The 27,727-nt window shown below is 44.6% G+C and overlaps 1 protein-coding gene across 2 annotated transcripts in view; it reads left to right on the top strand.

The window, feature by feature from the left end:
• Window positions 1–27,727, top strand: part of LOC114043719 (DNA-3-methyladenine glycosylase-like) — a 66,032-nt gene that overhangs the window by 33,063 nt on the left and 5,242 nt on the right. The window contains exons 1-2 of one of the 2 annotated variants that reach the window (XM_027862830.1): window positions 16,795–17,008; window positions 17,093–17,297. In XM_027862830.1, coding sequence (XP_027718631.1) covers window positions 16,898–17,008; window positions 17,093–17,297 — 316 coding nt within the window. In that variant the 5' untranslated portion in view covers window positions 16,795–16,897. Of the gene's footprint in view, window positions 1–16,794; window positions 17,009–17,092; window positions 17,298–27,727 lie in introns of those variants that run through there. The other variant, XM_027862829.1, reaches the window with a different exon arrangement.

Here is a 27,727-nt window from a genome sequence, read left to right as displayed (position 1 = left end):
TACTTAATAAAAGTTTGTTTCTCTTCTCCCCTCCTCTCTCTTTTCTTTTCCTTCTTTCCTTTCTCCTTTTTCCATTTCCTTTCCTTTTCTGTTGCTTAAGGAATGGTTGGTGATACTGCAAGTTCAGTATGAACCACCATTGTTATGTGGCAGCCAAAAACCCTAATGCAACCTGGGGCTGTCTTAAGAAAGGGATGGTGTCATTATATACACCTTGTCTATAATACTGGTCAGAGCACATTTGGAATATTATATGCAGTTTTAGAAGGACATGGGCAACCTGGAACATACAAAGGAGAGTGAGGGGCCTTGAATCCACAGATAGGAGGCTTGATTGAAGAAACTAGAAATGAAAACAGAAAACTTGGGGGCCGTGAGAGTATTGGCCTCAGTGTATTTGAAAGGACTTGTTCTACGTGGTCTCAGAGTGCAGAACTAGGAGCAGTGGGCAGGATTTGTACAGAGGAAGATTTCAGCTGAGCGTAAAGAAAAACAACTTCTTGGTTCCAGCTACCCTCCTGTGGAATGGTCTACTTCAGGAGGTCTGGCACCTGGACAACTACTTGTTGAGGATGTTGTAGAGGATATCCCTGTTAAGGTCTGGTCTGGACGAAATGGCCTTCAAGGGTCCTTCCAACTCTGAGCTTCCACGGTTCTATTTCTTTTCACTTATCTGTACAAGTTTCTTCCTGACAGATAGTACCAGGAAGTCTGTCGCCATTCTCTCTCCTTAACAAAGAATAAAATGTGACTCTTAAGTATCTTTGTTTGAACAGCCCTTTCTTGGTTTTAAGGTGGACACTCCTCCCCTTGTGTGTATGTTAGTTGGGGTCTCAGAACATTGATTACCAGCACTTATTAAGCACCTCCTATATTACAGGGCACTGGGATTACACAAAATGAAAAACACTAAGTCCTGCCTTTAGTGAGTTTTAATTTTGCTGGTCAGGATCTGGCTTGCATATTAATATGTATGATACAAAGTGAAATGCAGCATGCAAGGTAGAGAGAGCAGTTCAGGCATGGGGAACAGCCAATGCAAAGGCGTGATGATGGGAGACGTCACATGTAAGGAACAACTGGAAGCTCACTTTGGCTTACAGTACCTAGAGTATGTTGGCGTTGATGTTGTGTGGTAGAGAGATTGCAGGACTTGGAATCTGGAAGATTGACTTTGAATCCTACTAGAGATACAGAGTAGTGGTGTGGCCCTGGGCAAATCACTTAACATCTCAGTTTCTTTATCTGTAAAATGGGGATAATAATAGCACCTACCTCACAGAGTGGGCAGCTAGGTGGTGTAGGGGATAGAGTGCTGGGCCTGGAGTCAGGAAGACTCATCTTTCTGAATTCAAATCTAGCCTCAGGTTTGAGGCCACTTACTTGTTGCGTAACTCTGAGCAGGTCACTTAACCCTGTTTGCCTTAGTTTCCTCATCTGTAAAATGAGCTGGAGAAGAAAATGGCAAACCACTCCAGTATCTCTGCCAAGAAAACCCCAAATGGGGTCAGGAAGAGTTGGAAATTGACTGAACCACAACCTAACTTCACAGGGTTATTGTGAGGAGTGGGTGAATTAATATATTAAAGTGCTTTGCAAGCCTTAAAGCGTTGTGTAAATACTAGCCATTGTTACTGTTACTATTATTAATGAGATGGAAAGGAGGACCCAGGTTCTAAAGGACTTTAAAAACCAAACAGAAGACCTTTTATTTGTTCTTAGAGGCAACGGGGAACCCTTAGAGTTTATTGAGTAGGGGAATGACATGGTTAGACCTGCACCTTAGGAAAATCACTTGAGGTAGGCCTTGAAGGAAGAGAAGGATTGCAGTAGAAAGGAGCATGTCAGCATGGAGTTGGTCTTCAACAATGCATGGACATAGAAGATGGGACAGGATGGAGACTGGCCACTAGTCTAGTTTATCAGGAATGTAAAGTGCATGGAGAAATGTGAAGTAAAATGTAGGTTAGAGCCAGATTGTAGAGGACCTGAAATACTAGGTGAAAGAGTTTGTATTTTATCCTAAAGGAAATGAGCAGTGTCTAAAGGGTTTAGGCAATGGAGTCAGATCTGGGCATTAAGAAAATTGTTTTGATAGTTGGGTTTAGGATAATTGGAGGGAGGAGAGACTAGAAGCAAGAAAAAGAGCTGGCCTTCCCCTTCTGACCCGGAAGCCTGATGCCTGCCTGGATGTTAGTCCTGTCTCTGCCACTGACTTGCCAGATGACACTGGGCAAGATAGTCTGGAAGGGTTCTAACTCTGAAGTTTGGGGATTTTTTTTTCACCCGAGTCCTGGTTTTATGTTCTAAAGATATCATTTGGAAATTTGACAGGTTCCCCTTTCTGGAGACACGTTTATAGAGCAGAGTTCTTCTTGAAGGGCCCAAATCAAGTCATGGGTACCTTTGGCCTTGTGAAGCCTTAATAAGTCCCAGCTCTGAAGAATAGCCTTGGGAAGTGAGGAGTCTGGGGATAGTGTCAGGCTGATTTAATCTCCTGAAGGACCCACATTCGTGGGAAAAACATTTGGGTGAAGCTGAAGCCCCAAAGTAAGTATGAGGACAGTACAGAGCACCCCAGAGATGCCTCCGGTTCCTTTCCTGGCAACTTGACTGAAGGAGGGGCATGGAATTCTGGAAGAGCTGCATGTTTTAGCCTCCTCACACAGAGCATATCCGGCAAGCAAGGACTGATGGGAACCCTGGGGCAGGAGAGTGTGAGGGGAGGGCATTACACAGCCCCAGAAAAAGCATGTGCTCTGGGATATAGTAATAACAACTCTCATTTAGGTAATATCTCAGTCATACATTCAATTTTTAAAATGACCTTATGTGGTTGGTGGCGTGAATGGGTGGTCTAGGAGGAGTAGCCCCTGTGGGGTGAGGACTTACCCAGCCCTTTTCAGGGCTGCTCATGTACCTTTGGTGTCCACCTGGCACCCAGCTTTCACCCGTGGCTCCAAGAAGCTTTGTAGCATGTACGGCAGCCACATCCGTGGCAGACAGGCTAAATCAGGTTGAAGGTAACTGACAGGCCCACAAACCTGTAGGTGAGTTAGGGGGTGTCCACCCCAAGCATGTGAAGATTTCCCCTGGTGGAATGGGCAGATGAGAACAACTTGTTCAACAGCCATGAAGGCAGCTGAAGCAGGTCTTGTGGAGCACTTAGGGCTTGGTCAGACATGGAAGATGCCAAGATCATCCATTGCATCCTGGACCATTGCTAGTCTTCCTGACTTTTGTCTTGCCACCGGACTTTGATGACTGTGGAAGAGAGAATGAGGCTGATGACTTGGTGCAGCTCTGCCTCACTTCAATCCAATTCACACAGGAGTCAAGATGTCACTCTGTGATGTCATTGGTCCTTGTCAAAAACAAAGAACAAACAACAACAATGGTGATATCCCCATTTTACAGAGGAGGAAACTGAGATTCAGAAAGGGGAGTGACTTATTATAGGTCCTGCAGTCAGCAAGATATGGAATCAGAGAAACCTAAGACTTTCACTTTCCGGTTACCTTTATGCTGTTTTCCCTCCCAGCTTTGGTTGAGATTAGTTGCTATAGTTGTATAGGAGGGACTGCTTTCAATGATCCCTGTTTTTCTTCCTCTGAGTGATTTTTGCCTTTGTGAACATGAATCTTCTCCTTCACCTTTTGTACTTTTCCCCTGCTCACCCAGCCCTGGTGTTTTGGCCAGGGGTTACCTTGGGAAATAGGCCTGAGTTACTTGGACCTCTAAATATTTAATGGAGAAACCTAGATGGTCCCACCCACCTCTGAGAGATAGGAAGAGGGCTTAATGTCTTATGTTGAGGCATAGGATGGATTTGGGGACCAGTTTAGTAACAACAGATGGAGCCAGAGGAACTCACCCTTGGACAGCACCATGGGGTGCTTTTGGAGTAGAGCTAAATTTGGGGCCTCGTGAGTCCACAGCAACTTAAGTAAGTGTGTCTGAAGCTTTTGGAAACCTCTGTTGGGCGTAATTTTGGAGGAATGTGTTGAGGAAATGCATTAATGAGCGAGAGAGAGAGAGAGTGAGTATGGGTGTGTGCATGTGTGCATGGGCACGCAGGCATGCACCTCATACTGATAGGAGTTTCATGCCAATTTGAGGGTCCTGAGGTGGTGCCTTTGGAGGGGAAACAAAGCAGTTGTTGAGTCGAGCTTACCAAGTGCCAAAGTTCCAAGGTCTCCAGCAGAAACCACAGTGGGAATAGAGATCTGGCCAGATGTCTTTGCCTGAGTGGTCACTGTCCAGAGGATGAATCCCATGGACCAGACAGTCTCATGAGAGCCATGTGGTGACCAGATGATGGAAAAGGGCTTGGATTAAGAGTCAGAGGAGCTGAACTCAAGGCCTTGCTCTGTTACCCTAGTAGCCGCTGGATAAATGCTGGTTGGATAAATGAGTGAAGGAGTGAATTAATGTTCTCATTTTGTAAGGAAACACTCATTTGAATGTGGACAACCAATCATGAGAGATATCATAAAGAAGCTCATGATTTTGGGCCTGGAGATGTGTCAAATGAGGCTAAGCGTGCTTTCTCTACCCCCCTCTCAGGTTGTTGGGAAGCTTTGAAGGGTGGTAGAGACGTGCACTGTTCTTGCCTGTGCTTCAGGTTGCACGTCTGGTCCTCAGACTGCACTGACGGCAGGGAGAAGTTAGTGTTGTACTTAACGAGTTCTCCTGGTATATGTTGTCACGTGATGGTCCTGCCAGAGGAAGACCTGTGCAGCTGTTGGGAATGTGGAGCTCTCAGATGCGCTTCCTGGAATTTCACTTTAGGGGATTTTCTTTCTCTTCCGGCAATTTCCATTTTGTTACATAAAAGGCCCGGTCTGCTGTTTTGAGCGGAGGTTGTTACTGTAGGTTCCTGGCTGAGTGTGCTCAGTGACACTCCCCAGAGAGAGAGAGAGAGAGAGAGAGAGAGGCACACCCAGGCCAGGCTGTCGGACAGACAAGCTGAACTGGGCAGGGAAGACAGACCACGTGATGGAGAAGAGGACGGGGAGGAAAGGAAGGGGCATCCAGAAGATGTAGGAGAGGACCTGCAGACTTGGTGGCTTTTCCTGCCAGGCTGGTCATGGGGCTGGGGAGGGGGGGGTGGGGAGCTTCCTCAGGACAGAATTCTGGAAACAAGGGAATTCTGTGAGAGGAGTTCGTTGCTGTTGTTGCTGTCCATGTTCTCATTATTGCCAAACCAGGCTTCTGGCGACAGTCTCCTGCCCATCCTTTCCCTTCCCCTTTCAGTTCCTCCTTCCAATCCATTCTGCACATGCAGCCAGATACACCTCCCCTCCCAATAAAAATAGCAGCTCACATTTCTGTAGCGTACTATAGTTTGCCACATGCTTTTCTCAAAACAGCCATGGAAAGTATGTGGTCTACAGCGTGCCACAGTGGGTAGAGGGCTGGGCCAAAAAACCTCCAAGGTCCCTTGGAAATGTCTAATTCTGGTTTTGGTATCTACTAAGAGCATAAGTCTCTTAATCTCTCTGAGCCTCAGTTTTCTCATCTGTAAAGTGGGATTAGTAATGTTTATGCTACTTATTACACAGGATTATTATGAGAAATGCTCTCCATAAACCTTAAAGTGCTATATAAAGAAGCAATCCTTTTACTCCTTCCTAATTGATTCTCTATCCCAGTGGTATCAGACTTAAATAGAAACAAGGCCACCAAACCCTACATAAGGATCCCTGCAAGCAGCATATTGATTTAGAAAACTGCATATTAATATTATCAGTATGCTATTGTATTTTTATTTATTTTGTTAAATATTTCCCAATTACATTTTAATTTGGGTTGAACAGTTCTCAGGATTGATTGATTGTTGCTGGACGGTGGCAGTGTTGGCATCTCTGCTGTATCCCACTCCCATGTTCTCTTCTCTCCTCAAGACTCCCTCACCTCTCCCTTCCTGTACCTTCTTAGCTGAGGACTTTGCCTAGAAAATAAAGACCATGCACCCTGAGTTTTCTCACTTCCCCTTTATATCTCAAAATCCCTTGAAATCATCCCCCAATCTCTTCTCCTTTACCAGTTTCTGATAAAGAGGTGGCCTTTTTCCTTGCTAAGTCTAGCCTACTACCTGTACCTTTGAATCTATCCCTACCCATTTTCTCCAGAAGAATGCTCCAGCAATCATCCCATCTTTCTTTGTAACCTGTGTTGACCCCAAAACAGAGTTTGTTCTTTGTCCTACAGCTTTCCCTCAGCAGCTATGGCAGTATAGTTGTGAGAGAACACACCTCCTTGGGCAGATGGGGAAAATAAGGGCCAAGGAGGAGTTCTGGACTAGTGCCATAGATTTCTTGTATTTGACCTTCCCTGTTTCAAGTCTCTCTCCCCTCCTGACTAGCCTCCAGTTGCCAAAATGATTTTCTTAAAGCCTAGCTCTGACCTTGTGATTCCCCTACACAGTGAACTTCTGTGGCTCCCTCTTTTCCCTAGTTCCAATAAACTATTAGGTTGTATGTCCACGTTCTAATTTCTCTCACAAGCTGGTGACTGCATTGCATGGGAGTTACAGTCCAGAACTGGGCCCCCCTAAGAGGGTCATTCCAGAATTGGCTCGATTTGGGATTTAGGGGTATATAGTTATATGCCCTTCGAAGAGTGTTCCCAAGGGGTGCCAATCAACTCTGATTGGTCAATACACTGGGAAGTGGGCTATAGTAAAATGAGGGCCTTGAGTATGTGACTTAGGTCACTTAATCCTGGTATAATACCATTTCAACAGGCTGATATCATCCAGCCATCATTCTACTTCCCTCCCCCCCCCCCCACCACAGAGGAAATGCCTGTTCTATCAGACCCCCCCACCTCCCCACCCCCCCACCGTACCAGGCCACTCCCAGTCTTGAGAATCTGTCTCCACCCAAGCAGCTTCCAACGCAATCTCATTCTCAGTAACGTGCTGCTGAAGAACTTTGGAGAAGCTGGCTGGTATGGCTGGGGTTCTGGGAAGCTCTGAGTCTTCAAGATACTGATTACTAAAATTTAAAATAATTTTTCACACCCACAGCTTCTGTTTTCTGGTTTTTCTCTGTTGTCTCCAAACACACCGAAGTCTCCCTTATCCTTAGAACACCTTCCCTAGACCCCATCATAATTTAACTCCTTCCTTTCCCAACCAGATTGCTAAAAGCTGTGTGCACTCATTGACCCCTCTTCTTCGCTTTCTCTTCTCGACCCCTTGTGATATGGCTTCTGAGCCTCTTTATTCAATCGAAACTGCGCTCTTTAAAGTTAATAATTATTTATTTTGTAAAATTAGATTTTTGTTGATATCTTTTTTACAACACCTACCCTCATATCTCTCCTCTACTCCTTCCCAGAGAGCCAACCTTCACTTATTCATTCATTCATTCATTTATTTATTTTCCTATTCGATTCTATTTTTAGTTTCAGATTCTCTCACGCTTCCCACCCCTCCCCCACCCATTGAGAAGGCAAGAATTACAAAATCTATTAGAAATATGAAGACACATAAAACAAATTTCTGCATTCATCGTGTTTCTCTACCCCCCCCCCCCAAAAAAAAGAAAGTAGAAAATATGTTTCAATCTATACTTTAAGTCTATCAGTTCTCTATCTGGAGGTCTATAGCATTTTTTATCATGAGTCTTTTGGAACTGTGGTGCGTCCTTGTGTTGATCAGAGTTACTGTTTTTCAAAGTTGATTATCTTTACAATATCACTGTTACTATATACAGTGGTCTCTTGGTTCTGCTCACTTCACTTTGCATCAGTTCATGAAAGTCTTTCCATTTCTCTCTGTATTCATCATGTTTGTCGTTTCTTACAGGACAGTATTGTTTCGTTACATTCATATACCACAGTTTGTTTAGCCATGCCCCATTTTATTCGCTTTGTTTCTAGCTCTTTGCCACCACAGAAAGTGCTGCTATAAATAATTTGGTGCATGTGGAGTCCTTTTGTCATTGACCTCCTTGAAGTAGATGACTAGCAGTGAAATCTCTGGGTAAAAGAATATGGACAAGGGACAGCTAGGTGGCACAGTGAATACAGCACCAGCCTTAGAGTCAGGAGGACCTGAGTTCAAATTCGGCCTCAGACACATAACACTTACTAGCTGTTGTGTGACTCTGGGCAAGTCACTTAACCCCAATTGCCTCACCAAAAAAAAAAAAAAAAGAATATGGACATTTTAGTCACCCATATGGGTGTCCCATAGATATTTCAAATTTAATAGAACTCATCTTTCCTCCCAAGGCCAGCACTCCTCCAGTCAGTCAATAAACACTTATTAAGTGGTTGGTACTTACTAAGCACCAAACTAGATGCTCAACACTTGGGAAACAAAGAAAGGGAAAAAAACCTCCTTTCCTCTTTCTGTCGTTATTTCTTCCTTATTTCCTCTGCCTAGGGCCAGAGAAGACTGGACTCGATATTATGTGTGAAATGCAATAGAAGAGTAGGTTTTTAAACAGTCACCATTTTCAATTCCATGTGACTCATCAAAAACTCAGAAAGGACAATTGAACTCGGCTAGTCTCCACTATAACCTGGTTTGGTAATGGCTATTGTGAGTGAGCAAAGCCTTTGTTTCCCAAGGAGCTCACAGTCTCTGGTTCTGTAAACATATATATAAACATATAGGACATAATCCCAGCCTCTCAGGTGCATAACTACAACAGTATCCTTGACTCTATTCTCCCTCATGCCACATATCAATGGCCAAGCTTTCTTATGTCTTGCTTCTTTTCACATACACAGCCACCACTCTGACTAGGGTCCTCATCACCACTCACCTGGACTGGTGCCACAGATTTCTTGTAATTGACCTTCTGTTTCAAATCTGTCTTCTCTCCTGACTAGCCTCCAATTGCCAAAATGATTTTCTTTTTTGCTTTTTTTGCATTCACAGCTCTTTTTTTTTATTAATTTATTTTGAATTATCAGCAATCACTTCCATAAGCTTTTGAGTTTTAAATTTTTCTCCTCCTCCCTCTCCACCTCCTTTCCCAAGACAGCTGCAATCTGATATAGGCTATACATATTCATTCCTATCCAAGATGATTTTCTTAAAGCCCCCGCTCTGAGTGATTCCCCTACTCAGTGAACTTCTGTGGCTCCCAGTTTCCCGTAGGATCAAATAGAAATTTCTTTGTTTGGCATTTGCAGCCTTTACAACCTAGCCTCACCAATCTTCTCAGCTTTATTATATGTTACTCCCCTTCCTGAACTCCACGGTGCAGCCAAAATGACTTTCTTATTTCTTTTCATACATTAAATACTCCATATCTCTTTTCTGTGCCTTTGTATGGGTTATCTCTGATGCAAGGAATATACTTTCCTCACCTCACCTCCCCCCTTTTAGAATCCTTTGTTCATGTCAAGGCTCAGTTCGAGCACTGCCTTCTAAGTGGAACCCTTTCTGCCTTTCCCAGTTCTTCATGCCTTTCCTGCCAAAGTTACCTTGTATCTATCCTGTATATACTTATTTGTGCCCTTGTTTTCCCAATAAACTGTCATATCCTGGAGGATATGGACTCACATTTTTACCTGTGTCCACAGCTCTTCAAATGGCAACTGATGCATCATTGGTACTCAATAATACTTTTTGGTTGATTTATTAGTGTCGTAATGACTGCCTCCGCAGAAGAACTGAGACCCTATTTGTCAATGACAGACCTATTTTTTCTGCCCTTGGACCTTAAGACAGAGTGGAAAGAGCCCCACTCTACCACTAACTAGCTAGCAGTGACCTTGGTCAATCTGACTCACTCCTTGCTCCTCTTTGGCCCTCATTTTCCCCATCTGCCCAAGGAGAGGTGTTCTCTTGCTACTAGACTGCCATGGATGCTGAGGGAAAGCTGTAGGGTTTCTGTGGGGCGTCCTTGGAAACTATTGATTCCTTTTGCTTATGGTGAGATTCATAGTGTTTCTCACAAATGGTCAGTGTTTGGTTCTAAGTGGATTTTGCATACCGTTCTAAGGCATAACAGTCCTGTTCTGAAAGCCCCCTCACTGACTTTGATTGTGCTTGTCTTAGACTGCAATGAACAGTCCCTCTGTTGGTCTCTCTGCTTCTCTTTTGCCAGAAACTTCTCAGGCTTTTCTGAATGATAATCCCAATTCATTGAATGCATTTTGTATTCCAGCCGCTTGGCCTCCTCCCCCCTCTCCCTGCCCCAGCGCCTTTCTGATGCTAATGATATTATAATGGTTCTCCCCTAGGTGCTTCCTCAGTCAGACTGGGCCCCTTTCCATGGCCTTCAGCCAGAATGGTCTTTAACTCCTGGTAGCTGCCCATTGCTTCTCTGCCTTGTAGAGAAGCTGAGTGACTGCCCAAGTGGTCTGTCGTTCAGAGTTCCCTGGCATTATTATCCCCACTCATCCCCCAGCATTGCTTCTGAGTGGAAAGAGAGCCCAATTGTGTTTGCGCTTCACTTTGATCGGCTTGGGAGTGTGTTCTGTTGACTAAGCTATTTTTGGTCTCCCTGTTTTGAATAATGACCATTTTCCACCTGCAGGATGGGTGTTTTATTTACAAATGAACAATCATTCCCAGTACATCTGCCTGGTTCTATTTGGGGGAAGCAACTTGGCAGGTTTAGGTTCCAAGAAATGATTTTCTGTCAGTGGGAGACTGCTTGGAACTGAGGCCTTGGTGATCAGACAGTAAGGGATGCTTTTCCTATTTGGAAGGGAGTTTGGAGGCAGCTGCAAACCCTTCTTTGTGGCTTTAGTACATTTGTCCATTCTGAATGAGCAGGATAGCTTTCGAGGCTTGGCGATTTCCTTTAGAAACTTGGAGCAAATGCCTATGCAGAAAGGGCTGTCAGATTCTCCATTCTTCTCCCTGACTCCCCCATACTGGGTCTCTCTTCCCATACTTTAACTTCCTTTGAGATGTTAACTTAGGTAATAATCTTCATTGAAAAACCCCATCCTGAAGCCAAATCTGGGGGTTAGTGAGAAAAGCCCAACAATTTTATCTGTTCCTTCTAAAAAGCAATATGTTGGTTTTTTGAAAGGAAGCAGTCAGTAAATACTTATTAAGCACCTGCTATATGCCAGGCACCAGGGATCATTTATTTGCTCTTTTTAAAAATTTTTCTTGATGCCTTTCATTTTTAATCCCACATTTTCCTAGTGTCGGCCCAACTCTTTCGTTGTCATGAAGAAACATAGTTAAGCACAACTGATATAGACACTGAGTATGACATCCAGTCCTTCAAAGTCCTCTCCAAGAAGAGGGAGGTGTGTTGTATCATCTGGCCTCCCGAACCAAAACTGCTCATTGTTCTTTTCTGAGTTTAGCTTCCTTTAAGTATTGTTTTCGTCTTTATTATTGTAGTCATTTTATAGGCCCCCCCACCCCCATTTCTTCTTTCTTCACTCTGCCTCAATTCATTCAAGCCTTGCCACGTGTCTCTGAATTCTTCATATCTGTCATTTCTTCAGCACAATAACATCCCACTTTACTCATCAGCCCTTATTCCTCTTCAACCAGAAGCCAGGTCCTAGAACAGAGGTGTCAAACACAGGGTAGCTGGTGGGCGTGGCACAGCACCCCTTAGTGCAGCCAGAACTAGATTAAAATGTGATTGGGACATATTTAACAAAATAAAAAAAAAGAAATAAAAAGTAGATAATGTTACATTTTAAAATTAAGACAGTATGCCACTGGAGGGATCTTGACGTATGGACTAACGGTCCTCGTTTCTGTTTGCGTTTGGCACCACAGCCCCAGAGGACTGAACTCTTTCATTCACTGATTTCCTGCCCCAGGACGGTGGGTGCCTCATGATGCACTGTGTCTTGTCTGGGCTTCAATTACACTTCACTTTACTTATCAGCTGACATGTCACCCTTAGTCTACCGTCCTCCTCCCCCTCCGCAAGTTTTCCAGTTCTAGAATCATGATCAGCTCAGCTCTGTCACTGCTCCTGGAAAGGTATGTCAGCCTACCCCACTATGGCTCCACTCACTATTCCTGTAACTTTCCAGACCAAAATATCCCTCCCTGCTCACCACTCCCCTCTCTATCTAGACGTGTTATCTCCCTTCTATATTAGAATGTAAGTTTCTTGAGAGGAGGGGCAGTCTTCACTTATGTTTTTGTATCCTTTGCTCTTCGAATAGTATGTGGCACATAGTAAGTGCTTAATAAATGCTTTTTCATTCATTCATTCATTCATTCACATACCAGTTTGTTCAGCCAGGTCTTGATCAGTGGTAATCTACTTTCTTTCCAATTTTTTGCCACCACAGAATGTGATGCTATGTCTGTCATTTCTTTATTCTTTTTTTTGCCTTTTTTTTTGGTGTGTGTATAAGGCAATTGGGGTTAAGTGACTTGCCCAAGGTCACACAGCTAGTGAGGGTCAAGTGTCTGAGGTTGCATTTGAACTCAGGTCCTCCTGACTCCAAGACCGGAGCTTTATCCACTGCGCCACCTAGCTGCCCTTCTTCATTCTTTCTAACACATTTATTAAGAACCTACTGTGTTCAGAGGCACTAGGAGAGATCAAAAGTTTCTATGGGGCACAGCCCACACATGGAGCTTCCAGGCTTGTATGGGGATAAGACACCAGCGCAGATAACTATAATACTCTGTATTATATGAAAATGTATTCGAGGGTTCCAAAACTAAGTGCTGCATGGGGTCTGAGGAGGACAGTCATTATTACCTGGGAGGATCAGAAACTTCATGTAGGCAGTGACATCTGAGTTGGACTTTAAAGAAAGGCTAAGAATTCTGCAGGTGAAGTAGGGGATTGAGGACGTTTGCAGTATATGGAATATTGTGAGCAAAGGCATGGCGTTGAGAAGGCACAGGGTATGTTTGAAGGACTATATAATCATAGGATCACAGGTTCAAAGGCTAATAAATTTAGAAATGGAAGGAGCCTTAATGTTCAGCTAGTCTAATCCCTTAGGGCAGCTAGGTGGCGCCATAGTGCACAGAGTGCTAGGCCTGGAGTCAGGAAGACTCATCTTCCTGAGTTCAAATCTGGCCTCAGTAATTTACTAGCTGTGTGACTCTGGGCAAGTCACTTAACCCTGTTTGCCTCAGTTTTCTCATCTGTAAAATGAGCTGGAGAAGGAAATGGCAAACCACTGCAATGTCTCTGCCAAAGAAACCCCAGATTGGGGTCACGGAGAACTGGACGTGACTTTAACAACTGACCAGCAACAAAGTCCTCCCCCTCATTCAACAGATGAGGAGAATGGAGGCCCACAGAGGTTAAGTGATGTGCCCATGGTCACAGAGCTGTTAAGTGGCAGAGCTGGGAGTAAAACATAGGCTCCTGACTTCACGTCCATCCCATTTCCTACTCTAACATGCTGTGTTCTAATTTAGCTGGAGCTTAGATTACATGTCGGGGAGCAGTCAGCTGCAAAAGTAGGCTGGTGTCAGCTTGCAGAGGGCCTTGAAGGCCAAATTAGGGGGGCTGCTCACAGGCAGCGAGTCAGAGGACAGAGTGAAGGGAATTGGAGAGAACCTCACACATACTAGTCCACAGGGACAAAAAAAGTTGGTGACTCCAGGGCTCTCCTCAGTGTTTGACCAAAGAAATCAGTATACTTTTTCCTGGCTGTTACTGTGTCTGCTTTGGTTGGAGAAGTTTCAGAAAAGTCCTGGCCCTGGCGAGGCTGCTTTCTCCTTGCTTCCTGCCATCTCCAACTTGAGATTTCTTCTGGGCGGTCAGTGGCGCCAGCACAGGCAGGATTCATCTCTGGACCAGGCACAGATTCTACCCGAATAGCCCAGGCCATCTCAGAGCAATTCGCCTTTGGCTCACCTCTGGTTAGGCACTGTGTGAATCTGCAGACAGTGGGAGGTGGCAGCCAGAAAAACCAATTCAAAGGGGCGTCACATCCAGAATACAGAAAAGAACAGTCCTGCTGTCCACCCTGGTCAGACCACATCTGGTGTGCTCTGGACCTGACATCATAGGAAGTACATTCAGAAGCTGAAATACATCCAGGGAAGGATGTCCATAATGGTGAGAGGATTTGAAGCTGTCACGTAAGGAAATATTGAAGGAACTGGATATGTGTTGCCTGGAGAAAAGAGGGCTTGGGCTTTGAAGGGCTATCAAATAGAAGAGGGATTAAGCTTATTCTCCTTGGCCCGAGAAATTGGAAGTAGGACCAGTTTGTGTCTGAGGATGGGGATTGTTACAGGGAGGAAGACTTCGGCTGGCTTAATGTAAGGAAAAATATACTAACGCTTAGAACTGTCCAAAAGCAGAATGGGCTGCCTTGGGAAATAGTGAAATCCCCATTGTTCAAGTAAGGTAATATAAAGGAGATTCCTAGTCAGGGAAAAGTCAGCCTAGCAGACCTCCAGATGTTATGATGATCTTATATGTCCAAAACAAGGCCATGGAGAAATGCTCTTTTGCCATGCCTTTGGGCCTATTTACTCTAGTTGCCTTAAGGGCTTTGGAGTAGAAACATAATTATAGGATAGTCCATGCTGCTTTCATACGATGAGGAAAACAAGCCTAGGAGTCAGAAGTACTGGGCTTGGCATCTAGTAGGCCTTAATAAATGCTGACTGATTGATTGACCCAGTTCCAAGTCTGTCATTGATGGTAACATTGGATGATTCATTTGGTCTTCTGGGGCCCCATTTTCTCCACCCGCAAAATGGGACCACACTGTTTCCACTTGAAAGGGACATGACACGTTTTTGTACTTTGAATTCTTTGTAGGAAGGACTCTACGGCACTTAGTAATAGCATTGATGGTGATGATGTAGCCCTGTACAATTGACAAAGCACATTCTTCACACCAGTCTTAGGATACTGAGAATACGAGTATCGTTAGCTCCATCTTACTGAGGAGGAAAAGGAGGCTGATAAAGGTGAAGTGGTTTACCAGTGTCACCCAGCTAAGACATGGCAGTGTTTGGACTCAGAATCACAGAACCTGAGTGGCGAGGTTCCTCAGAGACCAGCTAGTCCAATAAGACTTCAGCAGGACTCCCCCTGCAGCAAAGCAGAGCTCAGCACTCATCCAGCCTACTCTTAGGAACCTGTGGGGCAGGCAGCCAGCCCAGGCCACCTTCCTGACATGGCAGAACCTCTCTTCAGCCCTCCCACAGGGCTCAGGATCCGGTCCTCTGGGGCCACGCAGAATGAATCTGGCTCCTCTTCTGTATGACAGCTCTGCAAATACTTTTCTTCTTCAGGCTAAGTATTAGAATTCCTTCAACAGATCCCCAGATTTCATGACATTAACATCCGTCACCATGCTGGTCACCATCCCCTGGATGTTCTCTAGCTGATCAATATCCTTCTAAAATGTGGTCACCAGTACCGATAATGTGCTCCGGGTGGAGGCTGACCAGCGCAACATCCCTCCTCTCATTATATGAGAGACTGTTAACCACCTGAAAGTCTCACAGGTGGGATTTGAACCCTGCTCCAAGTTCATTGTTCTTTGCTTTCTCCAAGAAGCCCTGCTTAGGTCTGCACTGTATGGCCTCTCCTAGAGGAACAAAGGTCACATTAGCTTTCGTGGATACTGTTTTGCACTCTTGACTTGAGTCAGCAGGCCCCAGATCTTCTGATGTTCAGACCCTCGGCTTTTTTTTCACCACGTCACTATTGGTTGACATGTAGCCCTGGAGAACAGCATCTGCCACTTTGCCCACACACTAGCTGAGAAGAGTTCTAGTCCATTAGCTCAAATTCTTACATGTGTTTTAGGAACTAAAGCTGGCTTTGGAGTGGAATGAAACCACAGCATTGCTCCTAGACGATCAATGCCAGAGCTTACATTGTAACTGCTTGTTCTTTCTGCCTCCTTCAAAGCACAGCCTCTGCATTTGGCCCGGCATTGGTACAGTGCCAGAGGGCCCCAGGTTTGCAATCAGAGGAACTGAGTTCAAATTCTGACTGGCTATGCTGCTTCTTACTTGTATGACCTCGAGCCAGGCACTCCTCCTCTCCCTGGAAGTCTGTTTCCTGTTTTGTAAAGTTAGGTGGATGGACTTTAAATTTTAACTTTAAGTCTCTCATAGGTTGAAATCTTGTGATCCTGGAACCATATTCAGAAATGGCAACTGACCTCAAATGACTGTCTGTTTTGGTCATTGGGGATCCCACTCCTGTTATTTTCTTACCAGAGGTTGTGATCACAAATGACTTTTGAAATGCAGCTGTGACCTGTCAGGGCTCTGGTAACTCCATTATGAGACTAGCATGACCCTGGCTCTGGCTTTAGAATGCAGTCATCTGAACACAATTAAGAGCAGTCCCTTTGTATGATCATCCAAAACCACTTGGGTTCTGTTTAGTTTTGTTTTGTTTTATAATGGAAAGGCCAGAATGAGTCTAATTAAGTAGATCGGAGGGCGTGAGCCACATGTCAGTGTGAAGACATTAAACAGTGAAGCAAAAGTTGTCTGGAAAAAAGTTCAGTTAGCTGCTCAGAAAGTTCGTTTTACTTGAGGGGTAGGTTGGCTTGTTCTCCCTGGTGTATGCCCCCCCTCCTTGGGAGCCCCCTCCCACATTTGGGGGAGTTATTACTTCCCTGTTCTACTCTGTCTGCTTAGCCTCTCGTAAGTGCCCTGCTTTTCTTCCCTTTGGTTTGATCTTTGGGGCTCAGCTGGGCCCTTGGACTTTTTTCTCCTTGTGTGAGGAACTGAACAGATGAGAGCTTCATTCTTGGTCATGCCTTTCTCTTCTTTTGTTGTTAGGCTTTTTGGGGGAAATGATCAAAGGTCCAGAAATGTTCAGGGTTGGTGCTTCTTACCCTATGACTCATTCAGTCTCAAGGAGGAAGCAAAGAGTCAGGAAGGAGATTCATGTGATTTTTTTGAGAGATTAATGATTATTGGAAATGTCTGTGCTAGGAGGTTTAGAACTCAGGTCTCCCAACTCTAAGTGTGAGGCTCTTAATGCTCTACTATGATGCCCCTGGCAGTGGTGTGCCAGAAGCAATGGGAGAAGGCCTAGGGCAGGAAGACAGCCCATGCTCAGTAATGCAGGAGTTGCGGTTGTTGTTAGCAGTAAGTTAATGGCTTGACTCTTTCCTCTCCTGTCTCTCCTAAGCTCTGCTCATTCATCCAAGAACTCTGCAACTTGCTTTCCAGATTCTGGTCCGGAGATTACCTGATGGCGCTGAAGTTCGAGGCCGGGTGGTGGAAACCGAGGCATACTTGGGAGCCGAGGATGAGGCAGCGCACTCAAGGGGAGGGAGGCAGACACCCCGCAACAAAGGCATGTTCATGAAGCCGGGGACCCTGTACGTGTACATCGTCTACGGGATGTACTTCTGCATGAACGTCTCCAGCCAAGGTGAGTGAGGCCAGGCCCGGTGACGGAGCTGGGCCCAGGCTGCAGAGCATCCGGGTGCTGAGCAAGGCGGTTCTGAGAGGGGTCAACCTTAGACCCTTTCCTTTCCTTCTTCCCAGAGAGAAGACGCCTCTGTTTGAGAGTTTCTAAAGGACACAGACTTCTCTAAATCTAGCTCCTTTCCTCAGCCAGCACTTCCACATTTCTTCCTTTAGCCTTAACCTCTGCTGAGAGGCAGCATGATTTAAAAAAAAAAATGGGTATCTTTTATCTTTACATTACCTCAGTTTCACATTTTATCTCTTTCCCCATTCTTCTCGGAGGGCTTACCTTTTTAATAAAGAATTTTTTAAGAGGAAGAAAAAGAAGTTTAGCAAAACCAACCAACATACTGGAAAAAGTCTGATGTTATAGGCAGTGTTCCACACCCCTGGCTCTCCACTTCTGCAGAGAACTCAGGGAAAGCGTCTTCTCTGGAAAGCAGCCCAATGTTGGGGAAAGCCTTTGTGATTCACTGCCTGTGTGACTGGAAGATCCTTCTCTCATCTGGAATAAAATGAAGGGGCTTGGACTTGGTGATCTCTAAGGCCCTTCCCAAGTACAAATCCAAGGATCTTAGGATCCTGTGAGTGCTCCTTCCCTAATTCTCTGTATGTCATTTCCCTTCTCCACCTGCTGTCTTTTAAGAAAAGACAGAGAGAAATCAGGAATGAATGTATCAAAAAATTCAAGCTGAGGAGAAAGAAGGAGTCAGACCTGGAGGCCCAGAGCTGGCTGAGTGGGGGTGGGCACAGCAGGGGCTTCAGTTCCCGTCCTTGAAACTGCTTCTGAGAGCTTCTTGGACCTTCCTGCAGGCCTCTGGGGCCCCAAGACTGTCAGAGTCACAGGGGCCTGGATCCACGGTTAAGCCCCTAGTGATAGGCCTGGGAAGGTCAGCACCTGAGAGCCCCTTGAAGTGTGTCTTAGCTAAATAAATATTGATTGATTAGGTAGTAAATAACCGAGAGGGAGCAGGGAAGCCTGGTTGCTCTGAATAGTATGGTTAAGTGCCTACCTAAGAAGTCTGGCCACAGGAACTAATGGTCCCTTTAAAAGCGTCCCTATAACTCTTACCCCCTCCATTCCCTACCCCAAGAAGTGGATTGTCTTTTGTTTTCCCTGTCACAGGCAGTTCTGTCTCCGGGCTGCCTTGAAGGGGCTGGCATTCTCTATATCGGAAATAGTCCAGCCTCAGCTCCCTTGCTTTCCTCCCAGATCTTGCCACTTGAAGAGTATGGAGGGAATTTCACTCCAGAATCTTAAGGATCAAATCCAGAGAGTTTGGAAAGGAAGGAGACAGGGTCTGCCAGGATAATAATGCCAGTTATAACAGCAGCTTCAGTCCAGGGTGTCTTCCCTTAGTCCATTGGTGTGCCTAGGCTTGTACGACATACCACGGAAGATATGGAAAAGAAGGCTTTTGCAATCAAGCAGCATACGCCCTTGTCTGAGAGAATGAATGAGCATGGAGCACTTACTATGGGCTGGGCACTGTGCTTGGGCTGAAGATACAAATACGAACAAGCGAGGTAGGCTCTGCCCTCAAGGAGCTTACATTCTAACAGGGAAAGGGAAGTGGTGGCCAGGGGGAGGGAAAGGTGAGCAGTTATAAGGAAGTTGACATGTTATTTCCAGGAATAGTAAAGTTGATTTGATTCCTCTTTTCAGAGCTAGAGTTGGGTAGGGTGGGAAGATAAATGCACGCTGTGGCATGGCGTGGAGATGCCCAGGAAGTGGCTGAATGCTAATCGGTCAGAACCCGGTATCCCAGGGGCCAGGGGAAGGAGGAGAAGAAGGCAGAAAAAGAAGATGCTGGGGGTACATGGTGAAAAAATGAAAAAGCATTTATTAAATATTTGTCGTGTGCCAGGTACTGGGCTAAATGCTGGGGATAACAAGATACAAAAAGGAATACAGTCCTTGTTCTCAAGGAACTTATGTTCTAACAAGGGAAGGTAATGCATCAAAGGCATTGGTGGTCGGGGAAGGGTGATTTGGTCTGAGTAGTCACTGGGATGTTGACTGGAGCCAAGGGGCAGGCAGTTGACTGACATGTCCTTTCCAGGAATAGTAAGTATACATGTCTCTAGCAATACCAGACAGATTGTGTATGATCAAGAACTAGCTGGAGAGGAGGGAAAGATGAATGAGGAAAGTTTCTTCTGGAAGGAGGTGGGTTTTGGAAATAATTTATTACTTTGTTCAGAGACACCAAGCTTCTTGACACCCAGAACCTCAGCCACCTTGGGAGAGTGACCAAGCCTTAAGCATGCCTCACTTGGAGGAAAAGGCCAAGGCCAAGACCCAGTGCCGCTGGCCTTTTCCCCTGACAACACCACTCCATGGAGACTGAGCATTCCAATTCATTTGCCTCCCGAACCATTGCTTCTATGTTTAGCAAACTCCCACCATCTGTTACTTTCCCTATCCTTCTATTGATTTCCAGCTGCCTGGGAGTAAACTATCCACAGCTTCTAGCTCCCATTGTCATCCCATCCTCACCATCCTTACCCACCCAAATTTCATTCCAACTGTTCCCCTACTTTTATTTCTTTTTTTTTTTAAATAAGTTTCTGTTGGTATTTTCTGCTTCTTACATCACCATAGTTATCTCAAGTATTTTTCCCCCTTCTCCTTCCTCTCCCGGGAAGCCATCCAATATGACAGATAGTATTTTTTTAAGAGAAGAAGAAAAAGCACAACAGATCAATACATTGAAAAATTCTGAAAACGTAGAATATGTAATTCTTGTGTACCTGTCACCTCTACCTTCTCATATCTCTTCATTTGAGTCCCATTTGATTTTTATGATTTTGTTACTTTTACTTTTGATTTTTCTGGTGTTATTGTTCTTTCCATTTGCATTGTTAAAGTGGCTGTGTATGTTGTGTTCTTGTCTCTGCTCACCTCACTTTGAATCAGTTCATATAGCTCTTTCTGTGCTTCTCTGTATTCACCACACATATCATTTTTTACAGTGTAGTAATATTCTATTACATTCATGTGCCTTCCCCAGTCGATGTGTGCCCCTACTTTTTCACTGTGCCCTCTGGAATTTCTGTTTTGTTATAAACAAACTTCCCTTCCTTCTGGATCTCTTCCCTTACTACTCCTTCTGTCTACTTGCTGTCATTGAAACCCAGCTTCTCCCAGATGGCACTGAATCCCTGGCTGTCATATCTACCACTGGCCCTGCAGTGGGAAGCAGAGAACTCCTTGCTCCCTGTTGCTATTTGTGGGCCCTCCCTTTGCCACTGTGACTCAGCAACTTTTCTCTTTTTAATTTCATTCTGTTAAAAACTTTAACCCTACTTAGCCAACAGAATAATCCCTACTATCAAGAAACTGATATTCTAAAGGAGGAAAAAACATGAATGCTATGTAAGCATAGCATAGATAGAATAAATATGGAGTAAATACAAGTTAAAAATGAGGTAGCCAGGGAGAAAAGATATTAGTAATTGAGGAGATCAAGAAAGTCTTTGTTTAGAATGTGATGTTTGGGCTAAGTCTTAAAGGAAGTGAAAGATTCTACCAGGTGGAAGTGAGGAGGGAGTTCATTCCAAGTATGGAGGACAACTAGTATGAAAGCATGGAGAAAAGAGTTGCCGTGCTGCATGTGAAGTAGAAAGAGAGGGCCAGGGTTGGACGATAGAGTACAGAATAGAAGAATACCATATGATAAAGTTGGAAAGGTAGTTTGGGGTCATGTTGTAAAGGACTCTTGGAGCTAAAGAGGTTACATTTGATCCTAGAGGCAATAGGAAGCCACTTGAGTTCATTCAGTGTGGGAGAGACATGGTCAGAGCTGAGCTTTAGGAAAATCACCTTAGGAGCTATGTAAAGGATGAATTGGAGTGGGGAGAGACATGAGAAGAGAGACCAATTAGGAGTCAGTCTAGCAATAGTCTAGGCAAGAGGTGATGAGGAGCTGAACTGAGGGGGTGACTGTGAATAGAGGGAAGGGGTGAGATTATAAGGAACGTAGAGATAAAAACAACGATATTTGGCAAAGGATAATATATGTGGGTTGAAGGATAGGTAAGAGCTAGTGACACTGGGGTTACAAACCTGGGAAACTGAAAGAAAGGTGATACTTTGGAAAGTTTGGTAGAGGTTTAGGTGTAGGGGATAGGGTGAGTTCTGTTTTGGACATGTTGGGTTTGAGACATCTCTGGGACATACAGTGGAAATATCCAGTAGGCAACTGGTGCATTGGGATGGGAAGTCAGGAGAGAGACTGGTACTAGATATACGGATCTTCATAGAGATGATAATTAAACCCACAAGGGCTTATGAGGCCACCCAAAGCAGGAATATAGAGAGAGAAGAGGACCCAGGATAGAGCCTTGGCTTATATAGTTAGAGGGCATGACATGGTTAATGAGTCATCAGAGGAAACCGAGATATGGTAGGAAGAGAATCAGGAGAGAGCGGTGTCATTAAAAGCTTAAAGGGGAGAGAATATCCAAGAAGAGAGGGTGGTCAGCAGTGTCAGAGGGTACAGGTTAAGAAGGATGACGTCTGAAAAAAAAAAGACAAAAAGATTTATCAATTAAGAGAGCTGGTAACTTTGGAGAGGGTGATTTCAGTCCAGTGATGAGGTCAAAAGTCAGATTGCAGCATCAAGGAGTGAGAGGAGAGGAAATGAAGGTAAAGAGTATAAATGACTTTTTGGAGGTTGGCTGAGAAAGAGAGGAGACACAGATAGTTTGAGGGGATAGTGGGATCTTGAGAGGATTTTTTAAGAATGGAGGAGACTTGGGTGTGTTTGTAGGCAGGAGAGGAATCAGTAGATAGGGAGAGATTGATGGTTAGAAAGGGAGAGGGAATGATTACTGCAGAAGACGGGAAAGAGATGTGATCAAAGACATGTATAAGAGGGGTTGGCCTTAGCAAAGAGAAGTGCCATTTCATTATAAGGGACTGGATAAGAGAAGAGATTGAAAGATAATGTCAGAGAGATATGAGATGAGAGGGAAGAGGGGTGAATGGCCTCAATTTTCTTGGTAAAGTAAGAGTTGAGGTCCTCAACTGAGAGACTTGGGGAGAGGAAAGTGTGGCAGGCTTGAGAAGAGGTTTGGAATAGCTTCTGTGGGAGTGAGTTAGGGAATTAATTAGGAAGGAATAAAAAGATTGCCATTTCAGGCAAGCCCAGGTGAGGTTAGACAACAAATCTGGAGTGCATCCCAGTCAGCAAGGTTGTGTGACTTCTAGCTATTTCCAACAATAAATGAGTGGGAGTGGAAGAGGTACATGGTGGGAGTAATCCAGGGTTGGGGTTTTGCAAGGGATGAACAGTAACAGGACAAGGGACCAGGGATTTGAGACCAAAGAACAGTGTGTGCAACTGAAGTGTTTAACTATAGGATTGTTAACTATAGGAAGAGAGTAAAATGAAGTCAGAGCAAAGTCAATGGCCTGAGAGGTAGAGGGATTGGAGGTTTTGAAGAGGATAAAGAATGGAGGTGTGAGGCCTAGGGAGAGAGGGAATGAAAGGAGGTTATGGCCAGATCGAGAATGTTAGAGTTTTTGATTAAAGAAGTAGAAGGCCATGCAATACTGGCCAACAATTTTTTTGGAATGTGACAAAGAACAGGAGGAAAATGTGATGGCAGCAATAGTGGGGCAGTAGGCCCTAGAGATAAAGGTGCATACCTATATAACATTAACAGTATCTGCCCCTAGCCTCATTTCATGCTATGACATCTCAGAATCAAGGGCACAGATGGTAGATATAATCACAGCAAGGAAGATGGAGAGCCATTTCACCCTCTGAGATGAGGGGAGGGTGAGAAACAGGCATTCTGATGCAGAGGAAAGGAAAGTTCATAGGGTCATAGATTTTAGAGGTGGAAGGTTCCCTGTCTTTTGGAGGATGAGAACCCCTTTTTAATGGAAAAAAAAATTTCACAGATCTCCATGGTATAGTAGTTGCATTAGTACTGCCTGAAACTGATGACAAGAAGCTACTGTGAATTCAGTGACACTTTTATATTTTATTCAATCACAAGGCCATCTACATTCATTTGAAAAGTAGTAATACATATATGCATGAGATTCAGCCTACAGAAGGTTTGTTTTCTTATTTATTAGACAAGTTGTGCTGCATATTTTATTAGAGCTAAATGTAGATTAAAATGAGTGTTTCATGGGTCTCAGGATCCTTTCAGTAACTCTGTGTGGTTTACCCTTCTGTGCCCCCACCCTGACTGGGATCCTTATCTGAAAGACAGGGAGCCATTGATCTTGTCCAATTCCTTTATTTTACAAATGAGGAAACTGAGGTGTAGAGAGGTTAGGTGACTCGTACAGAGTCACGTAGGTAGTAAATAGCCTAAACAGGACTCCAGCCCAGATCTTCTGACTCTAAGTAAGGAGGTGATGATCTGCGGCAAGAAAGAGCACTAGATATATGGTCAGACGACCTGGGTGAAAAGCCCGATTTTACCCCTTTCTGTCTTCTTGACGTGCATGTCAGTTCATGCCTCAGTTTTCTCCTCTGAAAAAAGGAGCAAGTACTTTCTGCTTTTCCCCCTCATGCACGGGGATTATAATGAGGATCAGATGAAATAATGTAAGGAAAGTATAAATGTATTTATGGTGCTCCCTTAAGAGAGTGATTGTGAAAAAAGTAAAAGGAGTTGGAACCTTGAGACTGGAAAAGTTTATACATGGGACTCTGCTAGCTCCTAATTTTGTCTTCTGTTTGGGAAAAAAAACACCCGGTTTTCTCCTTTGGGCTTAGAATACAAGAACACAATTTTTGAAAGGAAAGTTGTCTCGTCAGCACTTTGGCTCCCCTAGCACCTGTGTGTTGGGCGATGTTCATGAACTCTCTGTGTGGTCTGGGCGCCTCAAACCCTCAAACCCACAAGTACGAGACAGCCAAGGACGTGCTGGCCCCACAGCCCTTCAGAGAGTACAATGGGTTTCTTAAAGGCGCTTTCAGTTACACTGACTCTTCCCAAAGCTATTTTCCGGGATAGCTAAGGGTCTTTTGTCAGACACAAGTTATAAACTTTCTCCTCACGCATGGGTCTCACCCAAGTACAGTCCTGGGTTCTTATTCAGGCCCTCAGCTTTTGAATTCTTCCCCTGCAGAGCTAATCACTTTGATAGTTACTAATTGTGGATTAGATTCTGGCATCCTCTTCTCTGCCCCCAACTTCTAGCTCTCTCACCCTCTGGCTTTCTCATTTAACCATTTCTTTCTGACTCTGCTCCTTCAGAGACCCTAAAATCCCTGCTCCCTTCTCTTGGTCCCTTCTTCCCGAGGCTAAGTGGGTAGAAATTCTTTTTCATAGTCACCTCCTGCCAAAGATAGGCATTTCAGAGCCTGCCTACACAGCCCACCTATACAGTTTCTCTTTCTCCTGTTCTAGAGACAGTCTTTAGCTCTTGACGCTGTTTCAGCTCAAATTAACATGTTTGTGTTAGTTCTGAAACTCCCATGGCCCATGCTAGAGCTATAATAATGTCTCCTCCCTCCCAGCTCTATAATGTTCTGCACCTCATATAAAGCATGACAATTTTTAGGACTTCACTATTTGCATGGCACTTTCAAATACGTTTTAATTTGAGCATTAAAACAACCCTGTGATATAGGCAAGGCAGGACTTAGTATCCTCATTTTACAGAGAAGGAAACGTGATTCCAGAGAAGTGCAGTGATCTGCCCCAAGCCACAAAGCTGCTAGTGAGCCAGTACTCCAGCCCTGACTCTAGAAAGAGGCTTGAGCTCACTCTTCCTATGATGCCATTCTGCTCCCTTCCCATAGCCACAGAAGATACCTGCTGTGTTCTAGGCACTGTGCTAAGCACTGGGGTTACAAAGAAAGGCAAAAAACTGTCTCTACTAGTCTAATGAGGGAGAGGACCTGAAAACGACTGTACAGACATTTATAGATACATATATATATATATATATAATTTAGATATATATACATACATGTGTATATATGTATATGTATGTATATGCATATGTGTGTGTGTATGTATGTATGTACGTATGTATATATGTATTGGAGAAAACCAACAGGGAAGTCACTAGTATTAAGGGGCATCAGAAAAGGCTTCTCATAGAAGATGGCACTTGAGCTGGGACTTGAAGGAAGCCAGGCACCCAGGAGGTAGAGATGAGGAAGGAAAGTGTTCTAGGCATGAGGAACAGCCAGTGAAGATGTGGGAGCTGGAGTTGTCAGGGAAGCCAGTGTCACTGGATCACGGAGTATGTGTTAGGAAGGGAGGTGTCAGAAGATTGGAAAGGTAGAAGGGGGCCAGGTGGTGAAAGGCTTTGAATGCCACACAGAGCATTGTGTTTTTGATCTTAGGGGTGCTAGGGAGCCGCTGGAGTTCATTGCATTTTGTTGTTCAGTTATTTTCAGTTGTGTCTGACTCTTTGTGACCCCATTTGGGGTTTTCTTGGCAAAGATACTAAAGTGGTTTGCCATTTCTTTCTCTAGCTCATTTTACAGATGAAGAAACTGAGGCAAACAGGGTGAAGTGACTTGCCCAGCGTCACACAGCTAGTAGGTATCTGAGGCCAGATTTGAACTCAGGAAGATGTCTTCCTGACTCCAGGCCTGGTGCTCTATTCACTGTGCCACCTAGCTGCCTGTTTATTGAATGGTTTATTGAATATCGTCAGATCTGCACTTTGACAGTTGAGTGGAGAATGGAGTGGGGTGAGGAAGGACTTGGGGCAGCTAGACCCACCAGCTACCATTACAGTAATTCAGGTGTGAGGTAACAAAGACCTGCCCAAGGGTGGGGGCAGTGTCAGAGGAGAGAAGGGGTCATATTTGGGAGATGTTACAAACATAAACTCCATAGGACTTGGCCGTTGATTGGATATGGGGAGTGAGGGTAAGCAGTTGATAATGACATCTAGGTTTCAAGTCTGGGGGACTGGGAGGATGGTGGGGCAACTCACCAGTAATTGGGACATTCAGAATAGTAGCAGGTTTTCTGGGAAAGAGTTAAGTTTTGGGCACATTGAACTTAAGATGCCTGCAGAACAGGAGGGGAGGTCACTCGCTTCCCATGTTGTTTTTTACCCTCAGACTGAACGACAGGGATAAACACTCTAGATAGTGAAGCCTGCAAGGACACTGATTCTAACAGTGCCTGTGCAGAGGAGCGAGAGAAGGACTGAGGACAACAGGGGCGTGTCCACATTGGTCTTCCAGCCCCTTTCCATTCCTGTGCTTCCTTTGCCCTGTGCTCACTCGTCTTCTTTGTGATGTTTACTGTGGTTCTCATGTTGTCTGGGCAGACCCTTCCCTGTTGGATCTCAGGATTCAGAGAATGACTTTGGGTTTCCCATCGAGCTGAGGGCCACACTGTTAACAGTCTTCATCAAGCAGACCTATCTGCCCTCAAGTGGTCCTTTTTGTCGCTTGGCACGATTTCTGAGAGCTCAAGCCTCTCTTATCCCATTCTCTGTTCTTTTCTTCACCTTGGACTATAGAACGTACTGGCTTCCCTGTTGCCCTTGGGGGTGAGTAGTGTGTATTAAAACCCTCATATTCGTGGGTCTAAGGTAGAAGGTATCAGGCTTCAGGATCTAAAAGAAGTAAGGCAGGATAATCTAAAATATGTGGGCTCGGAGTCTCAGCCCTGTTACTGACTAGCTCTGTAGTGACTTACTCTGGTAAGACACTTTTCCTTGATGGGCCTGTTTCTCTCCATAGAATGATACAGTTGGTTCCTTTCAGTGTTAACATTCTGTTTTCCATCTTTAAAAATCAAAAGGTTGGAGTAGCTACCATCTAAGAATGGCCTCAGTGGGTGAATGTGGACATTCTCAGCCCAGGGTGGCTCCTCCAGGTAGAGAGAGGACCATCTTATGGGAGCAGATGGGGGATGTCAGGGTAGAAGAGAGGAAATTGGAAAAGGCTGAGGCCAGAGAACTACAATGGCTGTACTGGAAGGAATATCAGCTTTAGAGTCAGAATGCCCAGGTTCACACCCAGCTCTGCCACATACTTTACTAGCTGTGGGAACTTGAGTTAAATCCTGTCACATCTCTGAACCTCAATTTCCTCACCTGTAATGAAGAAATAATAGTTGCATTATTTCTTTCTGGTGAAGAAAGTGTTTTGTAAGCTATAAAACACTATAGGAATGTGAGTAGCTATTATTGTGAAAGGTTTTAAATGCCATGTGACTTTAGCAAAGAGATCTCCCTTGGCTTCTTTAGGCCTTGGGTTCTCTATCTGTTCAATGGATAGAGTCACCCCTGTCTTCCAGGAACCTACTAAGGGTCAGGCAGCAGTTAGAGGACCTTGAATCCTTTAGGGGAGTCACAAAGTCTCTAATGGTGATAATAAATGATCTTGATGATTATTAATTATCCTTTTGCTTGAGTATGGTCAAGCCAAAGCTACAGGG

Source organism: Vombatus ursinus, unplaced genomic scaffold (assembly GCF_900497805.2).
Source record: "Vombatus ursinus unplaced genomic scaffold, bare-nosed wombat genome assembly UNPS02014770.1, whole genome shotgun sequence".
NCBI lineage: Eukaryota > Metazoa > Chordata > Mammalia > Diprotodontia > Vombatidae > Vombatus > Vombatus ursinus.
This window is presented reverse-complemented; position numbering and strand designations above follow the sequence as displayed.